This window comes from Capra hircus, chromosome 9, assembly GCF_001704415.2.
Source record: "Capra hircus breed San Clemente chromosome 9, ASM170441v1, whole genome shotgun sequence".
Lineage (NCBI taxonomy): Eukaryota > Metazoa > Chordata > Mammalia > Artiodactyla > Bovidae > Capra > Capra hircus.
This window is the reverse complement of record NC_030816.1, coordinates 16,971,699-16,993,278: the sequence shown is the minus strand read 5'-3', so window position 1 is coordinate 16,993,278 and position 21,580 is coordinate 16,971,699. Positions and strand designations below refer to the sequence as shown.

At 39.4% G+C, this 21,580-nt stretch overlaps 1 protein-coding gene across 2 annotated transcripts; it reads left to right on the top strand.

Annotated features, from left to right (window-relative positions):
• Positions 4,341-17,501, top strand: GJA1 (gap junction protein alpha 1). 2 transcript variants are annotated; one of them, XM_018053004.1, is made up of 3 exons: positions 4,341-4,544; positions 8,612-8,708; positions 14,597-17,501. In XM_018053004.1, the coding sequence occupies exon 3, from the start codon at positions 14,613-14,615 to the stop codon at positions 15,759-15,761; it is 1,149 nt and encodes a 382-aa protein (XP_017908493.1). In that variant the 5' UTR covers positions 4,341-4,544; positions 8,612-8,708; positions 14,597-14,612; the 3' UTR covers positions 15,762-17,501. The 2 variants fall into 2 exon arrangements, with proteins under 2 accessions (XP_017908493.1, XP_005684574.1); XM_005684517.3 differs by lacking the exon at positions 8,612-8,708 and having other exon boundaries at positions 4,342-4,544.

Sequence of the window (21,580 nt, the reverse complement as noted above, 5' to 3'; positions counted from 1 at the left end):
TTATCTTTAAATCACTCACATGGATGATAGGTAAGTAAATGGTAACCAAGTTTCAGTTAAGTGAATACTCTGGAGTTCTGAAGTACATTGTCAGACCCCAGAAATATTTATCTATAGAAAAAGGATGCTAGCACAAGTCAGTAAAATGCTGGGAAATCTACACTATTCCAAGGGAAATATGATTGACCAACTGTCACTTTAAGAACACATTTTCTAGCTAGTTTTATCAGTTTAGGTAGAGTATTTCTGAATATGCATACTTTGGGGTTGCAAATTAACTTCTTCATTTCAGTCCAATAAATATTAGATAAAACGGAAATTTGGTCCCTGGATAGAATTACTGATGTTAATGAAAGGAAATCCATAAAACAATGCTATCTTAATCCAGTACAAAATCATCCCAGACATCCCCCCCACACCCCTGGCCCAGTTTTAGATAATCCTTTTATTCTTCTAAAGCTGACTTTGTATTCCTGCAGAGGTACTGCAAACTTCAACTCTGATCAATCTGTTATATTCTGAGTCAGATGATAACCTCATCTACCTTATTTGAGAAGTTACCTTCAAACTCTAGCTTCCTAAAGCACACACTGTCCATTTTTAAACTTTTTTTTTTTTCCTTTATGGTCTGCATTCACTCTCAATTTAAAGGAGTAATTGCCCTTTTCAAGGAGTCCCTGGTAGCTCAGTCAGTAAAGGACCTGCCTGCAATGCAGGAGACCAGGGTTTGATCCCCTAGAGAAAGAAATGGCAACCCACTCCAGTACTCTTGCCTGGAGAATTCCATGGACAGAGGAGCCTGGCGGGCTACAGTCCATGAGGTCGCAAGGGTTGGACATTACTTAGCAACTAAATCCACTGCCTTTGCAAAATTAAGGCTCCCCCAAGTACCAGGGTGATATTTTCCTTACATATAAGCCCACTCTCCTTTACCTGATTCCACCTTGCCTCTTCTTTCATTCTTTTTCTTTGCCTATACTAAATGAGGAAATCCACTGAGTCTGTGTGCATGCTCTTTTTGGTCCACTGCCTATACCCTATCTCTTAGTTATATTACCTGTACCTGTGGTTTCAAATATCAATTCTATGAACATAATCCCAAATCTTACAACAATTTTAACCTGAACTTCACAATCCATGTTTTAAACTGCCAGTCAGGTATCTTCAGCAAGAGGTCTCAGTTCTTCAAACTAAATTTTCCAAACTGAAATCATTAAATCCCTTTCAGCAAATCAGTTCTTCCTACCAACTTGCTTTTTTTGTATTAGTAATATTTTCCCCATCAAAACTCCAAAATCAGCTTTCACATTCCTCTCCCTCGTCCTCCCCATTCAATCTGTCATCAAGTTCTAGGGCTGGAAAGGAAGAGTACCTTCTGGTCCTTTTTAACTCCTAGTCTCCTAATTCAGGTTCCTCGGGTTCTTATAACTCACTCCTGTACCATTACAATATTCTCCTTACTAGTCTTCAATCTATGACAATTAATTGTTTTTTAATGTTCATGCTACTCATTGAAGTGCTAGAGTTGGTGTGAGATAAGCACTTAAAAGCCTTAAAAATTAATCTGTTCATCTCTTACAATTTCAAAAATTGCTATTTCAAAAACAAAGGTAAAAATTTTTTAAATGCAGTTGGTTTTCACATTAAGAAATACTTCTCATGATTCTAAAAAATAGCATACTCATCACTGTGAAACATGGATAAAACAGAGTCCAAAGCCAGGCTCATCGTGGCACCTAAAGAACTCTGCAGATGACAGAATTCTCAATGTCTGCCTCTCATCCTTCATAGGGCAGTAAAGCCTAGCAAATCGGGCCACATCTATTTCTCATGCATTGACAAGGCCTGAAAATCAGAGAATATATGGTTCTGTAAAGTCAGTGTTTATATTAATGAAACGGTATTTTTGAGAATGTGAGGAAAACATGTTTAAAAGAATCTATACACAATTTTTGCAAAAGATGACAATGGAGATAAACTTCTAAGGTCAGATAAATGGGATATTTTATAGAAAATATATTATTGGTCAAAATATAACTCACCAGCAGTGCTACAGTATGAAATATAATAGGAATTGCTACTAGACATTTGGAGAAGCTTCCAGGTGTCCATGAAAGATAACTGTGGTCAAGGGTCAGTGGCCTAGCTCTTTCTGAGCACTATTACTCATAGGATCAAATCTTGGTGGTATTATTTCTAAAGAAAAGAGGATCACATAGGATGTCTTCATCTCTTTTATGAATGATTTTTGTGGAAATCACTCTAGAAATAAAGATATAATACAGTCCATATGTTAAGAGAACTTATTTAATTACTGGCTAATGCTATAACTAATCTCTTGGGCTTAGAAAATGGTTTGAGTGATTCTCATGAGTAACTTAATTTGGTATAAAGAGGTTCTTTCTCTTTGCAGTTGGTCACATAAGCAACAGACTGAAAAGAAAAGGAACCAAAACACTTAGATAACAATATCCTTTTTTTATACATCTAACAAAACAGAATCAGAAATAAACACAATTTTTCATTAAAAAAAGAGCTGCTGTAAAATAGCCAGTTGCAATTTTTCTTTAATGTAACTAATTCTGAATTAGCATTTTAAGAAATTTTAAAACATAAAGTGGATGATTTCAGTAATAAGTGTACTTGATAAATCCTTTTACAAAAATAAGCCAAATAGTTACATAAATTAAAAGAAGCACAGATTTCTTCTCTTTTTTAAGAGGGAGGGAAAGCATATTTTCTTAAAATAAAAAGAGTAAATCATATTTTCATGAATGTGTTCTGAATCAAGGAAAGTAATTTTTAGTTAGGACAAAACAGACTCATTTGAAAGAAAGGACAATACAAATATAAGACTGAAGCAATAGTCATGGACGACTGATCTTGAAGACTTGAAAATCAGATTATTGTTTCTACTTCTTTGTTCCCTTTACTTAACATAAAGAAAAATGTACCCTTAGAAATAGCACAGTCAGCAAATAAGAGAGCAAAACCGTGTCTTAATGCTACAACATTTCAGAAGGTGTTTTAGTAACACCTATTAAGGTGTTTTATTTTAATGAAATGAAATTTAGGGGAGGGTATCTATCAGAAAACACTTGCGATCATCTTTTATTCTGATATTCGTGCTAGTGACAAAAGAGTAAAGAGTATTAAAGCTGGATCAGTTTGCCTTGTTTCCAGAGAACAATGGCCAATCATTTCCAGAGAATTCCCTGCCCAGCCTCAGGAGCAGCACTGAAGCCAGTTTATGGGAAGTGTCCTACCACAGCCCTCTAGCACGGCACCTGGAGTGTCGTCAAAGAATCTGCCCACTCTAAGATTGAGGCCACATGACTCAGGCTATTATAAATCCTAAGCCAGAGGGCTGAAGAGAGAGGACCCTGGAAGTGGTGGGAAAGCACATAAGAACTGTATGTGGAGCTCTGCTGGCATCAGGCAGAAAACTATCCAGTGGGCTTTAAAAAGGCAGATGGTCTTAAGAAAAGTTGACAGTTTCGGGACCCACTCAATGTCCACTTAACATGTGTGTATTTCACAAAAATAACCTGCCATTTCACTACAAAAGAAATTTCATTTTTTGTGAGTTGGCACGAATGGGGCTGAGATGGTATAAATTTTCAGTTCCCTGGAGATCTGGTAGAGGTCAGATATCTAGATCTTCATAGTCAAAAAGTACTACATATAAAGTAGTTATATCTATCGTTTTATAAAACAATAAGCTGCAGTAAAGAATAAAATTCAAAGCTGTCAAGAGGTTGGGGGGCGGATTTGGGATGGGTATATCAGCATGAAATGTTCCTTTTTGAAGTTTCTCTCCCATCTCCATTTCCTTTGTTCATTGTCCCTACTTAAACTAAGAAGAAAGGAATTCGCTCGTGAAAGAACTCACTCACACCCACCCACCTTCAACCTCACACACCTTTGTCCAGTAGGAAACAAAGTCTGCCCTGGCTATATTCTTTTCCACCACTTTAACTTACTACAGCACACATATATTACCGTAAGTAAACTTTTAGAAAAGGTTGTATTATTCTAAAACACACTACTTTTTGTTTTAATCCCCGAACTTTTGGTGAGAAAAGCACTAACTGAAACCCATAATTGTATTTGTTAGCAGTGACTTAAGCAGTGGCACTCACGTCTCCACTGCTACTTCGTCTCGTCAGCACATTTGCAGCACAACTTTGTCTGGACCTGGCTACTCCTTCTTTCCCCCACCCGTCCACGTTCTCCGGCCCGCTCTCCACCCCCCTGCCCGCCTTTCCTCTTCTCCTCCCCTTTCTTCTAGCCCCTCCCTCCCCGTTGAGTCAGTGGCTTGAAACTTTTAAAAGCTCTGTGCTCCAAGTAAGAAAAAAGCTTTTACGAGGTATCAGCACTTTTCTTTCATTAGGGGGAAGGAGTGAGGAAAGTACCAAACAGCAGCAGACTTTTAAACTTTAAATAGACAGGTCTGAGTGCCTGGGCTTGCTTTTTCATCTTACTTCATCCTCTGAGGAGTTCAATCACTTGGCTTGCCTACTTCACTTCTTTTAAGAGAAAGAGTAAGTTTTTAAAAGAACTTTACCTAACCGTGTCTTTTTCTAGCAAACTTCTAAAGTTTTTAAATGTGTTAAGTGTAGCTTTCATATGACACAATAAAGGGAATGATGAACTTGAAAGTGTAGTTTTAAAGTTAAAATTAAACTTATGGTATTTACTCTTTGACTGCTGAAAAGTTTTTCTTTTAATAATGCAACAGGTAAATAAGATTCAGATCTTTCTGATGAGGATAGAGAACTAATTTACTGGCTATTTCGTTTTCCATTTTAGACTATAATTTTGCTTTTGGGGGTGATCAGTAACAGTCTAGGTGCTTTGTAACTTTTGGCGGGGGGAGGGCGAGGTTAGGGGCCTAGGTTGGGGGTTTGACTGACAACAATACAAAAATCAAAGTGCAAATTTGCTTAGCGTGCTTGCTATAGAATTCTACGCTTTGTGCTTTTTCATATGGAAATCTTGATTGATGTTCTATAGCCTTGCAAAGCAAACTTCTTAACAAAGTGCTTTGTTAAGATCTTGCGGTTACTTGACTTCCACGTGGTTCCTTCCTAGAATTTTACCCAGTAAACAAAAGGTATAAAAATCAGAGTTGTGATATTGAGGTTCTTAAAGCCACAGTAAAGGGTTACTTTATGTTAGCAGCGCTATGGAAAAATCTTGAGACTCGCAAGAGAGCCACCATTGACTCGACCATGCTGGCAATTCAGGAGGTGAAATCCCTTGAATGGGTGATGGTTACTTACAAAGCATGAACAGAGGGCGAAGAGAAGTCTAGGAAAGAGTGTATGCCTGGGTGCTTTTCCAAAAGGTCTCCTAAGGCAGGGGCTCCTAGAAAGAACAGTAATCGAAATTTCTTAAAACAGCCCCTTAGAGGGAGCTCCCCCCACCCCACGCCACCCCACCTTCCGCTTGTCCGATCCTGTAACAAACTTCAGACCTCTGGGGCAACTTTTTTGAGTCGCTGGGTGCTGCCAGCAGGCAAAGATAACGCGGACTTGTTATTTAAAAGGGTTCAATTTCTCATGCTTTTATGGGTAACACACATTCTGTTAGCTAGAAATACAACCTTGTGTTTTCGTGTCCGGTAGGGGTTTTGTCTGATCTAACTCCATAGACTGTTTAGTGTAAATTTTTGGTGTGACCCTGCAGTTTGAAGTATTTGCACCAGAGAAGGTTGAAAAGCAAAGAAAAATAAAAGCTTTGCGGAAGGAGGACGGGGGCCTGGGACCCGGCGGGCGTAGGGTGCCTCCTGCCATCTTAGCATCCGCCCGGCTCGCCCGGGGCTCCTGAGCTGTCTGAGCCCTGGCGATTTGCAAAGGTTTGCTCAGAGGAGTCCTTCCGATCCTCTCTAGTCTAACCCGGCGCAGGTCCGAGTTCCGCCACTGGGAAGGAAGAGGGAGGGGGAGAGCGGCAGAGTGCTGGGGACGGGGGTTGGGCGGGGGGGCTATGGACTGTGTGCCAAATAGTAAAAAGAGGAGCGAATGATTAATTGAATTAACTGTATCAATCTAATTTCCCCTCCAACACCGCCCCCCTCCCCCGCAGTGTCTTTTTTTTTTTCTTTTGAACTTGCTGAATCCTACTGTATAAACCGTAAGGAAACCTGAGTGCCTTGGGAATTACCTACCGTACCTAAATGGCACTTCTAACTCTTCTGTAAGTTCTCGAAACTTCTCAAGAATGGGGGTGGAGTGGGGAGAGCGGAGGAAGCCCCATCATGAGATGAGTAAAGTGCTAATGACGTGTCCGGAGGCAAATCAGTTCCAGAATTCGGGAACTCAAATCTTCCCCGGTTCCTAGCAGCGGCTCGCCCACCCTGTCCTTTTGGCTAGTCATCCAAATATTTACAGAGCATCTCTGATAAAGCTTATCAAAAGTTCTCCTTAACCAACCTCATCCTCAGCCTAGGGCTTGCCTATTTTTCTCTCTAGGAGTACAAAGTGGGGTTGGGAAGAGAAGAGTTATAAACTGTTGGAAAAACAGACGTGGCTTTACTTGGAGGTGGGTTTAATTTCTTTTGCTTCCCAAACCAAGTTGGTAATGAAAAGATGCTTAATTTCCCCCTCTGAAAACTGGACACATATGAAGTTAGTCTAAAATGCCTTGGGCACTTTGAAGAATAGATTATGAAAAAAAAATTTTAAGGCCTAACTTGTCCAGGAATTGCTGAGAATAAAAACCTCTAGTAATGCAGAGATCTCATTAAATTAACTCCGTCTCAAAGAATGAAAAAAATCCAGGGAAAAAAACACTTCATGGAAAAGAGTAGTTAATTCCTCTATGTAGGCCAGGTTGCCTGAAATTTCCTCTGTCCTGGCAACGTGTATACGTGGTGCTTTTTAGTTTCCGAAGTCAGTACGGTTTTCACCTGTCCTTTGCCTGCAAAATGCAGTGGTAATGCGTTGATCCTTCTGCGGTGGCTTTGATCCTACTATGTTCCATATTTTTCTACTACTTTTTATGGTTTATCACTGCTGCCCCATCCCCTCCATTCCTGGCCCTTTACAGTGTAATTCTTACATTGCTCACCCTTCCTGGAAACAGTGTCAAAGCAAGCATCTGAAAGGGTGTGTTTTTAGATATTGAGAGTTGTTGTGTTACTTAGATGTGTTCAGTTCCTACCTAGAGGAGAATGAGAACCTCACAATAAAGTGCATTCTTTCGTTTCTCTGGTGATGTCCAGAGATGCAGCTGGGTATGAGCCTCAGCGCCTCTATATATACGATACCCGAGGGAAGGGAATGATAGGAAAGTCACCAGTGATTAATACCTCCTACTCCACCTTTCCGGTTCTGACTTCCCTTCAAGATCCTCAGTTGTTGAGATTGTGGAAGCGTATTTACACACGTTAGTTCAGTTCTGGAGAGACTATCTAGTGTTTACCATTAATGTCAGTATTCGCTATAGATAAGTCAGGTTTCAAAAAAATCCCTGGAGTTCTCAGTGGGAGTTCTCCCACCTCTCACCCCCTTCAGATAAGCACCTAGATTCTCTACTTTGTCTCCACATTGCCTGTCTAGGTTCACCATTTGCCTATGTATGTACGTACTGTCTTTTGCCAAAGGTAAAACACAGACCATGCTGAGCCATTTATATAGAAGTTTTATATATATAATTTTTTCCATAAGAGTTTCTTAATTTTCAGTAACCTTCGCATCCAAGTTTTCCTAGCTGTCTAAATACTGTCTTTAACATACGTGTTCTGAGACGTCCCTGGTGGTCCAGTGGTGAAAATGCGTCTCTTCCAGTGCAGGGGGTGCAAGTACAACCCCTGGTGGGGGAACTAAGATCCCTCATGCCATGTGGCACCGTCAAGAAAAGAAAGTGTTTTATGGAATGTTTAAAATTCACAGTAATAGAAAAAATACAGTGTTTTTTTTTTTTTTTTTTTTAGCAATTTCTGTAAGGCAGATGCATTCTCTAGTGTATGACTTTTTCCATGATTTAAAGAAGATGTCTCTAAATAGAAACACAAAGACAGGCAGACCTTTTTCATGGTCTTTTCTCTCCAATAATTGATAAAGGGTAAATTTGTTTCAGTCTCTTTGAGGTTGCTATTGTACTCATTTCAGGAGCCTTTGGTTACCATTAGGAAAATGTTAATCACTTCTTAGTTATTATTTTGTTAAAGGAAAGAATACCAAAGTTAGAAAATAAAAGGGCTATGCTCCTGCTAAGTCGCTTCAGTCGTGTCTGACTCTGTGTGACCCCATAGACAGCAGCCCACCAGGCTCCGCCATCCCTGGGATTCTCCAGGCAAGAACACTGGAGTGGGTTGCCATTTCCTTCTATATCTAAAAATCATTTAAAGAGGAATGAACCTTTATTGAGCTTTAACTAAGAGCTTCATGTTCATGAGTTACCCATTCAGTGTTCATTAAGGAAAGAAGATTTAATACACTTGTGAGGGCTTTACCTCCATCCGATGGCAATCTAAGAACACAGCTTTTAGCCTGCAGCTTCTGACTTGGGCTCTTTCTGGTATCACCATGAGAGACCATGAGAAGCTTCTGCTGGGGGGAGTTGAGTGATAGCTGATGGACTAGGGAGAGGATTATCTATTTTTTAGGTGTCATCTCCTTGGATGGAGTTCCTCACTCCTCAGCTCCCAGCTCATGTCGTTGTTCTGTGGAGGCTGATGTAGATTGACTGTGTGATGAAAAAAGGTGAGAGCCAAGGTAAAAAGGCACGTGTGTTCCCCACCCCACTCGCAGAAATTCAATGCCACTCATCAGGTACACGTCAGAAGAAATGTAGCGGTATTTCCTTCTTTACAAAAGAATCTAAGGCTAATCATGGAGCCATGGGCAGAATTTTAAATAGAATAGATGTTTACACGAAATAGGTTTGATACACCAGGGCTTCCCAGGTGGCTCAGACAGTAAAAAATCTGCCTGTAATGCAGGAGAGCCGCGTCTGATCCCTGGGTTGGAAAGATTCCCCTGGCAAAGGGAGTGGCTAGCAGCTCCAGTATTCTTTCCCGGAGAATTCCATGGACAAGAGGAGCCTGAAGGACTACAGTCTATGGGGTTGCAAAGAGTTGGACGTGACTGAGCAACTAGCACACCACAGTTAGGCTGACTACCCACATATAAGGAAGCAAAGGTTGTTTATTATCTGATGAATATATATTTTTCATAGTACCTGATTCAAGTCACTGAACTGCCTAATACACCCTCAACCTATGTAGAGATGTTACATTAACTGGGATTGATACCAGCTGTTACTCTTCTCCTAAGAGGCCCAATCTTACCCCAAGATTTATCATTCTTGAAATAAACACAATTTTTAACAGGTTATTGCTTGCTCTGCAAGATATCGTGGGATCTCGCTCAGCAACAGTTGAATTGTGTAGTCTAGTCAGAATTCAAATCCTGCAGAATTGGACAAAAACACAAGTTTTTTTGTTGTTTCTTTGAAATCTTAACCTGTAAAACAGCATAATACTGAAACTGCGTAAATATCTATGATACCAGATATATTTTGCAAGAATTCCAAATCACTATGACCTTGTCTAATAAATTCAAGACCTTGTTTAACAAATTCTTTGTTAAAGAGCCTGTTTTCTTAATTTAATCATACTACTTGCTCAGGAATCATTTAAAATATGTTGCTACAACAGACAGTTCTCTGCTACAGCAATTATCACTTGAAAATTGAATAGTTTTTATCGTATGAGATGCTGACAATACTTTTTTAACTGTGTAAGTCCCTTTTTAATTAATTTGAAACTTCAGAAGTTTGGGATAGGTAACTATAATTAAGAGAGTCCCAAGGAGGTAATAAACAAATAAACAAAACTGGTGAAACCTGGTGCCTTTTTTGTTACAGGCCCCTTTTAATTCACTCAATAGATATTCGGTATCTCTCAACTCTTTTAAGCACTGGAGATACAGCAGTGGACACAAGAAACTCCCATATAGAATTCGCATTCTAGTTGAGAAAAGCAGATATAAGTCCTTGTCATGGAGGCAGACAAACAATAAACAGGTAAATATATATAATATGTCAAGTAGAGCTAAGGACCATTAAAAACAAAACAAGAGCAGAGGGAGTAGCCAGTGACAGGCCTGCAGTACTGGCTGAAGAAGTGAGACCAGAGCGAGCCATGGGGATGGGACAGAGTTGATCAAGGCATATCAGCTTGTTAGTTTTTTTCAGATTGTTTGAGGGGAGTAGATTGGCAAGCAGGGTAACAGGCTCTCGATGTGTAACCTGAAGAGAGGGGACGTATAACCTGGTGATGGCTGAGATCAGGCTAAAAGCTCGGGTGGTGGTGAGACTCCTAGTCTGTTTTAAGGGGAAGACAAAGCCTATAGCGTTTGCTGACAGATTGAACATGGATTATGTTCATTGAATGTGGGTGTGAACACTACCCAAAGCACATCTAGCTGTTGTAGCTATAGAGGAATGGTCACAACTGAGCCCACGCAAAGTCATTCACCACAGGGAAGAGGGGGGTCTTAACAAAAATTAAAGAAAAACATTAGAATTTACTGTTCAGTTTTGAAGTTTATAATTTGGGGGAGGGGGCCACACTGCATGCCAGATCCTGGTTCCCCAGCCAGGGGTGGAACCCTGGCCCCTGCTGCAGTGGAAGCACCAGGGAAGTCCCAAGAGGCTTATAATTTTCGGCCTAGGATATTAGAAACACACATGGCACTTCCTCCTCCCTGACCACCCCCCCCCACCCAAATCCATTTAATGATTTTATCAGGAAGCAATCCTGTTTACCTTTATTTTATTTCACTCAATCAACTGCTTATAGTATCTCTTCTTAGGAAAAATCTTTAAAATTGAAAGTAAAATATATTCTAATTCTCCTAATCACTATTGGGACATTAATGACAGTGTCTTGATTATAGCTTTGGCACAGTGATATGTTACTATATCTCTGAAAAGGGGGATAGTCAAAAGTAACTTAAAATTGAAGGTTTATTTTCCATTTTGAATGAAGTATTTGAGTCTTTGTGTTCATGGGGAGCAGCCAATAGAGGTAGAAGGTCAAGGGCTGTACAGTAGTAAGCTCTGTTCCCAGGTACCCAGAGTTCGGCTCCTCACACTGAACCCTCCCCACACTGCAGAGAGTCCAGAAGGTGCTTGGGCAGGTCACCCTTAGGGTGACTGAGGTTTTGGCTTCTAGTCTAGAGTGCCATGAAGAGCCATGAAGAATGTAATCTAACATGGTATGTAGAGGACATGGTCCAACTGCTGTCAAGCATTTGCTTCTAACGAGAACTTTGTACAGCTCCTTAACCTAGACCTTAATCTATATATAAAGTTCCACCTTGGGAACATAGCAGTGAAGAAATGAGTATACAGGATATATGCTCAACTGCCATGATTTTCTAAAGTATCAAATAAAGAGTATACTTATCTCATACTGTTGAATGTGAGTGAGGTATATAGTCTGTAAACCAATGCTAGGGGATTTGTAAACATAATCATGACTGCTCCTTTTAAAAAGGCATTAATTTTTCAACTATGACTTGGAAAAATTAAACCAATAATGGGGATGAGGGGACAAACAGTTAGTAGAATTTCTAATTCACAGCAAAGTGAATGACTACCAAAAAGATTTTGTTACCGCTCTTTGAAAACCACAAGCATTATAAGCTATCACATTAACCACTATCTGACAGTCTCTATGATAGTGCTAATAACAGGTATCTACATGTTACAGGATACAAGTTGTCCAACTGGATAATTCATATCAATGGATGAACGAGTATAACTCAATTAATTAATGCAAATGACAACTGTATGGCTCCTTAAAGAAAAGACAACTTTGCTACTACCTGGAGAGCTGCCCAGTAACCAGTTCACACACTGGTGGCAGTATAGGTTATTTTTGTGGAATCTCAGAACTATATGGTAGTCAGGTTTTATTTTCCGTAGAGTGTAAAGAAACTTGGTAATTATTTGTCACAAGCATCAGTATCTTTTGTTTGAAATAATAATGAAACATTGACTAAAATGACTTCTCATTGTGCCTGAAACACTTTTTTTTTTTTTTCCTTGAGCTCAACCGTGTGAATGTGATGAGATTGTGCAGTTTATCATTTGACACTTGACTGTTTTTGGTGTTGATCTTCCCTACCCCGCCACAACTGGAGTATTGAGCAAAAGCAGATGACACTAGCAAAACAGTGAAATTCTCTGCAAACAGGATCAGGGCCAGTTTACACATCATCACATCGAAACTGTCTATTGATAGAGCTCCAAAAATTCTGTTCTATTTGTTTGACCCTCACGGACTGTATTTCTTCATTCCCAGTGCAGTGTCTTCTGCTAAATTGTAGGTTTTTTCTTTTACATTCTCTCGCATCAAACTGTCTGTCAAAGCTAAATTACTCCCTCTCACTTCAAGCCTTTCCCTGGCTATTTAACTCTTTGTCAATCCTACTCGCCTTTTTTCTTGCTTGACTGCTCATTCCATACATCAGTTTCACTGTCACTTCACCATCTAAAATGACCCTTCCTAGTGGGGAAGCTCCTTTTCTTTATGACCACTGACAGAAGGGTGTTATTTCCTATAACCTGCCCACTCATCTCCACTCATTACACCCCCTCACCTCCCCAGTCAGTCTCTGGCACCAGTCTCTGAATTGTCATCAAAAAATACACCCTGACTGCTAATTTAGATAGCTGATAACAGTTTCACTTTGTGGATCAGCCATCTCCTCTTTGTTCCATCCAGGAAACCCCAGGCCAGGTTTCCAATTCATTTTTTCTGGCCTCTATAGCCAGGAGGTACAAGTAGTAGACACAAGTGTAATATTGCTTAGTGGGGAAGAAGATTCCCCTGGATTTCATTTACTTCACATAAGGAGAACAGGCTCATAGTTTAATTCCAGCTGAAAAACTTCTTTATATTAAGACCGCAAACTTATTTCTAGGAAACCTATTTAATCATACTTTTAGTTATACTCTTTAAAATCCAGTGAGTTCCTGGGAAGTCTTTCCTTTGCTTGTTTTTAATTATTAAATGATTTTTTACTGTTTCATCCTGTTCTGAACCCTCCAATAACTCTGCTGAAAATTAGACTGTATTCTCTATGACTGCCTCATGCAATATTATTCATTTCTTCCCAGATTTCAGCCTCTGCTAAGATTTTATATATCAAAGCGTGAGAACATTTCTAACTTTGACTCAGCTTAACTTCAATTTTAAGACCAGTGTTGTGCATTGGAAAGCCTTGGTCTTGGGATTGAAAGTCTTTTTCTGGCCTTACTGATAGGTGAATATTTCCAAAACTTCCCTGGTGGCCCAGACGGTAAAGAACCTGCCTGCAGTATAGGAGACCTGGGTCCAATCCCTGAGTTGAGAAGATCCCATGGAAAAGAGAATGGCTATTCACTCCAGTATTCTTACCTGGAGAATTCCATGGACAGAGAAGCCTGGCCGGCTACAGTCCATGGGGTCACAAAGAGTCAGATATGACTGAGTCACTAACACTTTTAAGGACCTCAGTTTTCATCAGTTGAATGGCCTACTGGCAATTAAAAGTATAAATTGAGCTAATAACTTTGGGGATTCCTGTCATCTCTATACACTTGAGGCTATTTCTCATCCCCAGTAATGGGGACGTCCTAGGCTTAAGATATCAAGGTAGTGATAGGAAATTAAGAAGAGTGTGTGGGCTGAGGGTCCAAAATCCAGTAAAGGAACTTGAAAGTATACAGCAATCCAAAGATGAAAAACAACCATTTTTACTACAGATAACAAATTACTTTTTATTTTGCAGGCTATAATTAGTATTGAGGCCAATTGAACTATTACTTGAAATGTGATATGCATTTAGTATTTGTTTTTGAAAGTAGGTTCCTACATCTAGGGACACAGTGTGTCACGATGGTACCTTTGAGTGCAGCATATTTGCCTCTGGGTGGAAGACAGAAGACGTCCAAACCACATAAGTTAGTGCTTAAGGAAAAAACAGAAGTATAAATGACCACAGTATAGAGTATGCACAAAGACACTTGAAATACCAAGGAGAAACATTTCAGTTTACAATTAGGAATAATGTGCTATATATAATAGGACTGAGGTTTGAAAATAGATTATGTCTATGTGCATGGGTATGGGAGTTTTTACCTCAATTCTTAGGTACCCATAGGTTTTGAATACCACACATCAGCATTTTGCTTAGGTAAGCATGCAGATACAGGCCTATCAGGCAAGAATGAGCCTCATTTTTCAGACAATAAAATAGCAGAGACATTTAGCACTGACAACTTCTCAAGCAACAAGGTGAGACAGTGGCTGAGCAAGTAATACCTTTTCACAAGGTTAAGATCTCACTTTACGTGGCACCTAGGCTCTGCTGTTTTTAAAACCTAGCATATACCAAGAAAATCTGAGACCTCTTTTCAGGGGAAAAATGGAATCATTTGCACTTGTGGGCTGTTTTGTTTGTTTGTTTGTTTTGGAAAGGATGCTAGAATGAAAGGAAATATTCTATAATATTTTGATTGTTGGCTGAAAGAAACTGCATATTAAACTAATAATTTGGATCTGTGATTATTTAGTTGCCTTTTGGTTTCTTTTCAGGCAGTACCCAGGCAACATGGGTGACTGGAGTGCCTTAGGCAAACTCCTTGACAAGGTTCAAGCCTATTCCACCGCTGGAGGGAAGGTGTGGCTGTCAGTCCTTTTCATTTTCCGAATCCTGCTACTGGGGACAGCCGTTGAGTCAGCCTGGGGTGATGAGCAGTCTGCCTTTCGTTGTAACACTCAACAACCTGGTTGTGAAAACGTCTGCTATGACAAATCCTTCCCAATCTCTCATGTGCGCTTCTGGGTCCTGCAGATCATATTTGTGTCTGTCCCCACACTCTTATACCTGGCTCATGTGTTCTACGTGATGCGAAAGGAAGAGAAACTGAACAAGAAAGAGGAGGAACTCAAAGTTGCCCAAACTGATGGTGCCAATGTGGACATGCACTTGAAGCAGATTGAAATTAAGAAGTTCAAGTATGGCATTGAAGAGCACGGCAAGGTGAAGATGCGAGGGGGCTTGCTGAGAACCTACATCATCAGTATCCTCTTCAAGTCTGTCTTCGAGGTGGCCTTCTTGCTGATCCAGTGGTACATCTATGGATTCAGCTTGAGTGCCGTTTACACTTGCAAAAGAGATCCCTGCCCGCATCAGGTGGACTGTTTCCTTTCTCGGCCCACGGAGAAGACCATCTTCATCATCTTCATGCTTGTCGTGTCGTTGGTGTCTCTTGCCTTGAACATCATCGAACTCTTCTATGTCTTCTTCAAGGGTGTTAAGGATCGTGTGAAGGGAAAGAGCGATCCTTACCACACTACCGCTGGCCCACTGAGCCCCTCCAAAGACTGTGGATCTCCAAAATATGCTTATTTCAATGGCTGCTCCTCCCCAACCGCTCCTCTCTCGCCCATGTCTCCTCCCGGGTACAAGCTGGTCACCGGAGACAGAAACAACTCTTCCTGCCGCAATTACAACAAACAAGCCAGTGAGCAAAACTGGGCCAATTACAGCGCAGAACAAAATCGAATGGGGCAGGCAGGCAGCACCATCTCTAACTCCCACGCACAGCCTTTTGATTTCCCAGATGACCACCAGAATTCTAAAAAACTTGATGCTGGCCACGAACTACAGCCTCTAGCCATTGTGGACCAGCGGCCTTCCAGCAGAGCCAGCAGTCGCGCCAGCAGCCGACCCCGGCCTGATGACCTGGAGATCTAGGTCCAATCGAGATCCCACTCAGTTGTGGAGAAGAAACAGGTGCTATAAAAAATGCACCTTAGGTGTTCATTTTGTTCCATTGGAGGTGGTACTCAACAGCCTTGTCATGAGGCTTAGGAAACACAAAGACATTAGAATACCTGGTTCATTGGGGGTGTTAGGGATAGGCGGGTGGAGAGGGAGGGGATGAGGGAGGTACATGTTGGTATTTAATGTAGTTGATTCAAAAAGCTTAAGTTCTAAGTAAAGGTTGCATTAGGTGGTCCATAGGTAACAGCTTTTTCTTTCCCACACACCCCTAAGAATAGTTCTGTGTATGTGAAAGAGTCAGTGATATTTTTGGTTAAATATGTTTTTGTTCTACCAAGAAACTGAAATAAGTTTGACCAGGAGAAAATACTTTCTGAACATTTTACTTACCTTTATCAAGAAAAAGACAGAGGATTGTCTTTATGTCCCTGCTAAAAACATTCCATTGTTAAAATTTGCACTTTGAAGGTAAGCTTTGTAGGCCTGACCCTCCAGGTGTCAATGAACTTGAGCTACTAGATTTTTTATTCGTGGTATCAGTTAAGAGTTCAGACAAGGCCCACAAAAGAAGACTTTCCATGCATTTGCAAATCTCAGCTGGTTCTGTACATTCTTTTTTTACATTCACTTGCATATAGTATTACCATCACTTTGCATCATTCCTCAACTACTATTCATATTCGTTTAATGATTTCTGTAAACATTTTAAAAGCAGTTGGGATATCACTTAAACATTTTTTGAGTTAGAGTCAGGGAAGCAAGCCATGCTCAATATTTAACAGTCACTTGTCTGTGAATGTGTGTGGAAGAGTGTGTTTTATTTGTCATGTATTGGTACAAGTAGATGCAGTACAAACTCACAAACACAGATTTGAAAATAATGCACACGTGGTGTTCAAATTTGAACCTTTCTCATGGATTTTGTGGTGTGGGCCAATATGGTGTTTACATTATATAATTCCTGCTGTGCAAATAAAGCACATTTTTTTTTTCCCTAAAATGTTTTTTCTCCATGTATCCTATTAAGGATACTGTTTTTTTTTTTTTTAATTTAGATTCTTTTTTTTCTCTTTTTTCTTTTTTTTTTTAGAATATAGCAGTAATGTTATTGCTGAAATGAATGATTTTCTCTTTCTGAAATATAATCATTGATGCTTGAATGATAGAATTTTAGTACTGTAAACAGGCTTTAGTAATTAATGTGAGAGACTTAGAAGAAATGCTTAGAGTGGACTATTAAGTGTGCCTAAATGAATTTTGCAGTAACTGGTATTCTTGGTTTTGTCCTACTTAATACACATTAATTCAGAACTTGTATTCTATTTTGAGTTTGACAGTCTATTGGAGTAACCAGCAACATTGATGTTTGCACTAAGATTTTATTTGGAATGCAAGAGAGGTTGAAAGAGGTTTCAGTAGTGCACATGTAACTAATTTATTTGAAATCTATCCTAAAGAAATCTACCAGTTTCTTCAAATGCTTTTTAAAAATTCATCACAGATGATTAGTGAAAATACAAAATATTGTACTTTTCTTGTTGCTTGTCAGCTACATGAAGAGTTACAATGAGAAATGCTAATTTGTTTGACATTCCATGTTAAACTATTGTCATGTTCAGCTTCATTGCATGTAATGTAGACCTAGTCCATCGATCATGTGTTCTGGAGAGTGTTCTTTATTCAATAAAGTTTTAATTTAGTATAAAGATAGCCTTTATAGCCCGTGTGATTTTTAAAACTTCTATTGCATCTATTCACAATTATCAAAGACAGTTCCATGGATTATGAGGAGTTGGACAAAGGAGATTCACAAGATTCCAGAATCTTCTTGTGTAAGTCACCAGGAAAGCCCCTTTAAAAGAATAGTTTTTATTGTTAATTAGATTCAGTGCAACATTGATTAACATTTTTGAGTATTTATTCAACAGAGAAGATAATGGATAAGAATGATGAATTTTGAGTATAAAATTAATGAAAGTGAAAGTCGTGTCTGACTCTTTGTGACCCATGGGCTATATAGTCCATGGAATTCTCTAGGCCAGAATACTGGAGTGGGTAGCCTTTCCCTTCTCCATGGGGATTTTCCCAACCCAGGGATTGAACCCAGGTCTCCCTTATTGCAGGCAGATTCTTTACCAGCTGAGCCACAAGGGAAAGCCCAAGAATATTGGAGTGGGTAGCCTATTCCGTCTCCAGTGGATCTTCCCAACCCAGGAATTGAACCAGGGTCTCCTGCATTGCAGGCAAATTCTTTACTGGGCTATCAGGGAAGATGTGTTTAAAGTAAGATAATAGTGATTTAGTAGGTCTATATATGACAGAAGTAAGACTAGAAAGAGGGTGCTGAAACTTTAAAACTATAGGGTCTTCCAGGTAAAAAAGAATTAGGGTGGGGTTGGTTTGAGTATGGTTATGCTCTGTGACAAAAGAATGAAACAGATTCTATTATCCGAAAACATTGTGAAAACACGGAAAAATTGACTTTAAAAATTCTTAACACCCAAGGAAAATTAAACCATTCAGAGGGACAAGATCAATTCTGGGCGACTGAAAGTATTGCTGTGATTTAAAATATAAAATGTGTTGGCACTTTTAAGTCACATTTCAAGAAAGTTATTTTTATTTTTTGGCCACACCACACAGCATGTGTGATCTTAGTTCCCCAACAGTAATCGAACCTGTGTCCCCTGCCGTGGAAGTACAGAGTCTTAACCACTGGACCATCAAGGAAGTCCCCAAAGCTTCTTAACTTACTGAAATTGTTTACGTGAATACTCACTGCAAAGTAAACTAGTAGATTTCTGAGCATAAAAATATTACTAGTTTAGAAATAACCTGGTTAAATTTGGTGGCTAGATGTGCCTAAAGTCAAAGGATTATCTAATCAGTCTCAGAGTCAATATAATTGGTAGGATCAACGTTTCTTCAAGTGTTATCATTCAGCTGGCTGAGACTCTGAAGGGAAAGGCAAATTTTCTCTGTGCGTGTGTGTGTCTGCATTTACTGTGGAAAATAGAGAAATGGTGTATTTGAATGTGTGTGTGTATTCAAATACAAACAGGGCTTACAGGGTGTATATATATGTACCCATATACACATAGACTACTGAATGTAGATTTCTGATGTGTGTGGAAGTGAGAGGGCAAGTTACACCTTTAAAAAATAGTCCATTTTAAACTTTCCCCAAACTTTAAAGCTTGTCACTATTAAAAAAAAAAAAATCCAAGCATACAAATACACAGTTTTAAACTGCAAAAGTATATGAAATGGAAAATCAAATCTCACCTCTCCTCATTCTCCAACATAGACATCATGGAAGTTCTAATTCCATTGGAAAGCACTGTTAAAGTTTCAGACATCAACCATATATCAGATACTTTGTTAAGTAGTGAGGATTATTAGAATGACCCCATAGTTCCATGCCCTGTGAAACTTACAACGTAAATCCTTTCGATGTAAATGCTGTTTTACATATCTTAATTGGTGAATTATTTCCCACAACTGAAAATTGAATTGAGATGTTTTAAAATTATAAAAAAGCTGAAATTTCTTTCTACAGATATTTATTAGATACTCATTTTGGCATAAAATTCCATGTTTAGAAAGGTGGAAACTTTTGAATCTTCTGAGCAGCAGCACTTTCTATGTGGAAATGTTCTAGTACAAACTAGAGCACTACGGTAGCCACCAGCCACATGTGGCTATTGAAGCACTCGAATGGCTAGTGAGTCTGAAGAAAAGGATTATTTTAATTTTAAATAGCTGATGTGGCTAATGGCTATCACATTGGGCAGTACAGTTCTAAAGTCTTCTAGAAGAAAAAAAAATATTGGGTCAAAATTGGGGAGAGGATGGTCATGTTATAAAAACAAGAAAGAGAAATTTCAGGGTCCTTTTTATAGTCTTATAACAGCATGTCTTATTCTGTAAACAGAAAAAACTTAGGTTAAGCAAAGCCTCTATTGTCACATGAAATTTTCTAGTCTTGTTAGATATTCATGTATTTTATATTACCACTGTTTTACTTCAGAATTTCATACATAAATTTGTGCTGCTTATTTTTAAAAGTGGTAGGAGTGTCTAAAGTCTTTAAATATCGAAGTTGAGTGCCCTTTTTTGGTTCAGTACGTTTGCACCCTAGCCCCTGTGTGTCTTCATGAAGCTTCTAGGCCACGGATTGTTCTTTCACCTTATTTTAAGAGACTTGCTGAAGCTCTACCTGCCCAGGGTGTTAGTTCTCTGCCCACACACTGCCTCTCCTAAAAATTCCAAGCTTCAAATTCCAACATGCTAAGACATCTGTGCTTTGTACTTGGAGGGAGAGAAAAATAATGAAGTTTGGGGGCTTATTAAAGTCTTCAACTGAGTTATTTTTATAAACAGCACACCAACGGTGCAGAAACATGTTTATAATCTTTACTGGCTCCAGGATTCTGTTTTTACCTTTTCTCAGTTGGGCAAATATAGCTGAGCCCTTGGCAGGTCAGAATTTGCAGCTGGCAATTTTCAGAACTCAAGAGCAGACGTGGAACTTTGCTTCAAGAAGAGAGTTAAGAAGAATATCACGTAAAGAAGAAAAAAAATTTGGAGGAAAAAGTTTGCGTTTGTTTCCTGGTCTTCAAAAGTGTTGAAATTTTAAGTCAGCTGATTTCTTCTGGTCTCCGGATGTTTCTCTCCAACGACCAAATGCTTATTTGGGCTGTGACGTGTAATTTCAATGCCCACACGCTTTCCTGTTGAATATAAAAACCGTCTCAAGAAGCACCCACTTTAGAAAGCAAACCCTGGGCTCAAGTCTTATTTAATACAACGAGCCATCTGTTCCCATGAGATATGGAATGAAACAGAGCTTGTGCAGGGTGGCGGGGGGGGGGGGGGGGGAGGGGGGCGGCATTTGTGCTGAATCTCTTAGCCAGTTGCTTTTTACAAAACCGTTCATCAGAATTAGTATAGACAGTAAAAGAGATTTTAGTTGCTATGATAGCAGAAACCATGAGGGTTATTTTATTTTGAAAGTAAATCAAGAGAAACCTAAGACTGCCTTCTGCTTTGAACAGAATGGGTCAGAGTTCTTCATTTCATATATTCAGGTATATTTATTAATTTTGAACACAGTTAACTAACTTAGAAACCCTTCCCTGCAAAAATGTAAACTAACCCTAAGCTTAAACTGTGAGAAAAAAACTTCTATTGAGGTTAATTAAGAGAACTCTGGAGGGTAAAGAGTAAAAGGTTTTGCTTCTTTAAAACATTACTTGAAGCCTCAACTGCACCCAGAGTCCTAGGGTATAAATTGGACATTGCTTTTGATGTGACTGTGGCTCATATTCAAGTTTTTCTCAACTCAGAGCAACTGGAATTAAATCGACATTTATAATTTACTAGCATATTTGTTTTTAGTTGTTCAAACTACTCACTGTAATCAAAGATAGACACAACCAAAGAGCTAGTTAAAGAAAATGTTTACTCTGAGACAATTTTCCATATGTTGGCCAGCTTGTCAATGACTGCCTTTTCTTGGGCAGGTAATTTAAAAATATTTTGGGGGGAATCACTTTACCTTCATGGAGAAGGCAATGGCACCCCACTCCAGTGTTCTTGCCTGGAGAATCCCAGGGATGGGGGACCCTGGTGGGCTGCCATCTATGGGGTCGCACAGAGTCGGAGACGACTGAAACGACTTAGCAGCAGTAGCACTTTACCTTCATGAGTTTCACATTTCAGTGACTGAAGTAATTTGGAAGTTAAATGTAACTATATCCAGCATCGTATCATCTGTAATTCAAGGT

Excerpts from the sequence above, each read along its gene's own strand:
- GJA1 (XM_018053004.1), top strand. The coding sequence starts at position 14,613 with ATGGGTGACTGGAGTGCCTTAGGCAAACTCCTTGACAAGGTTCAAGCC.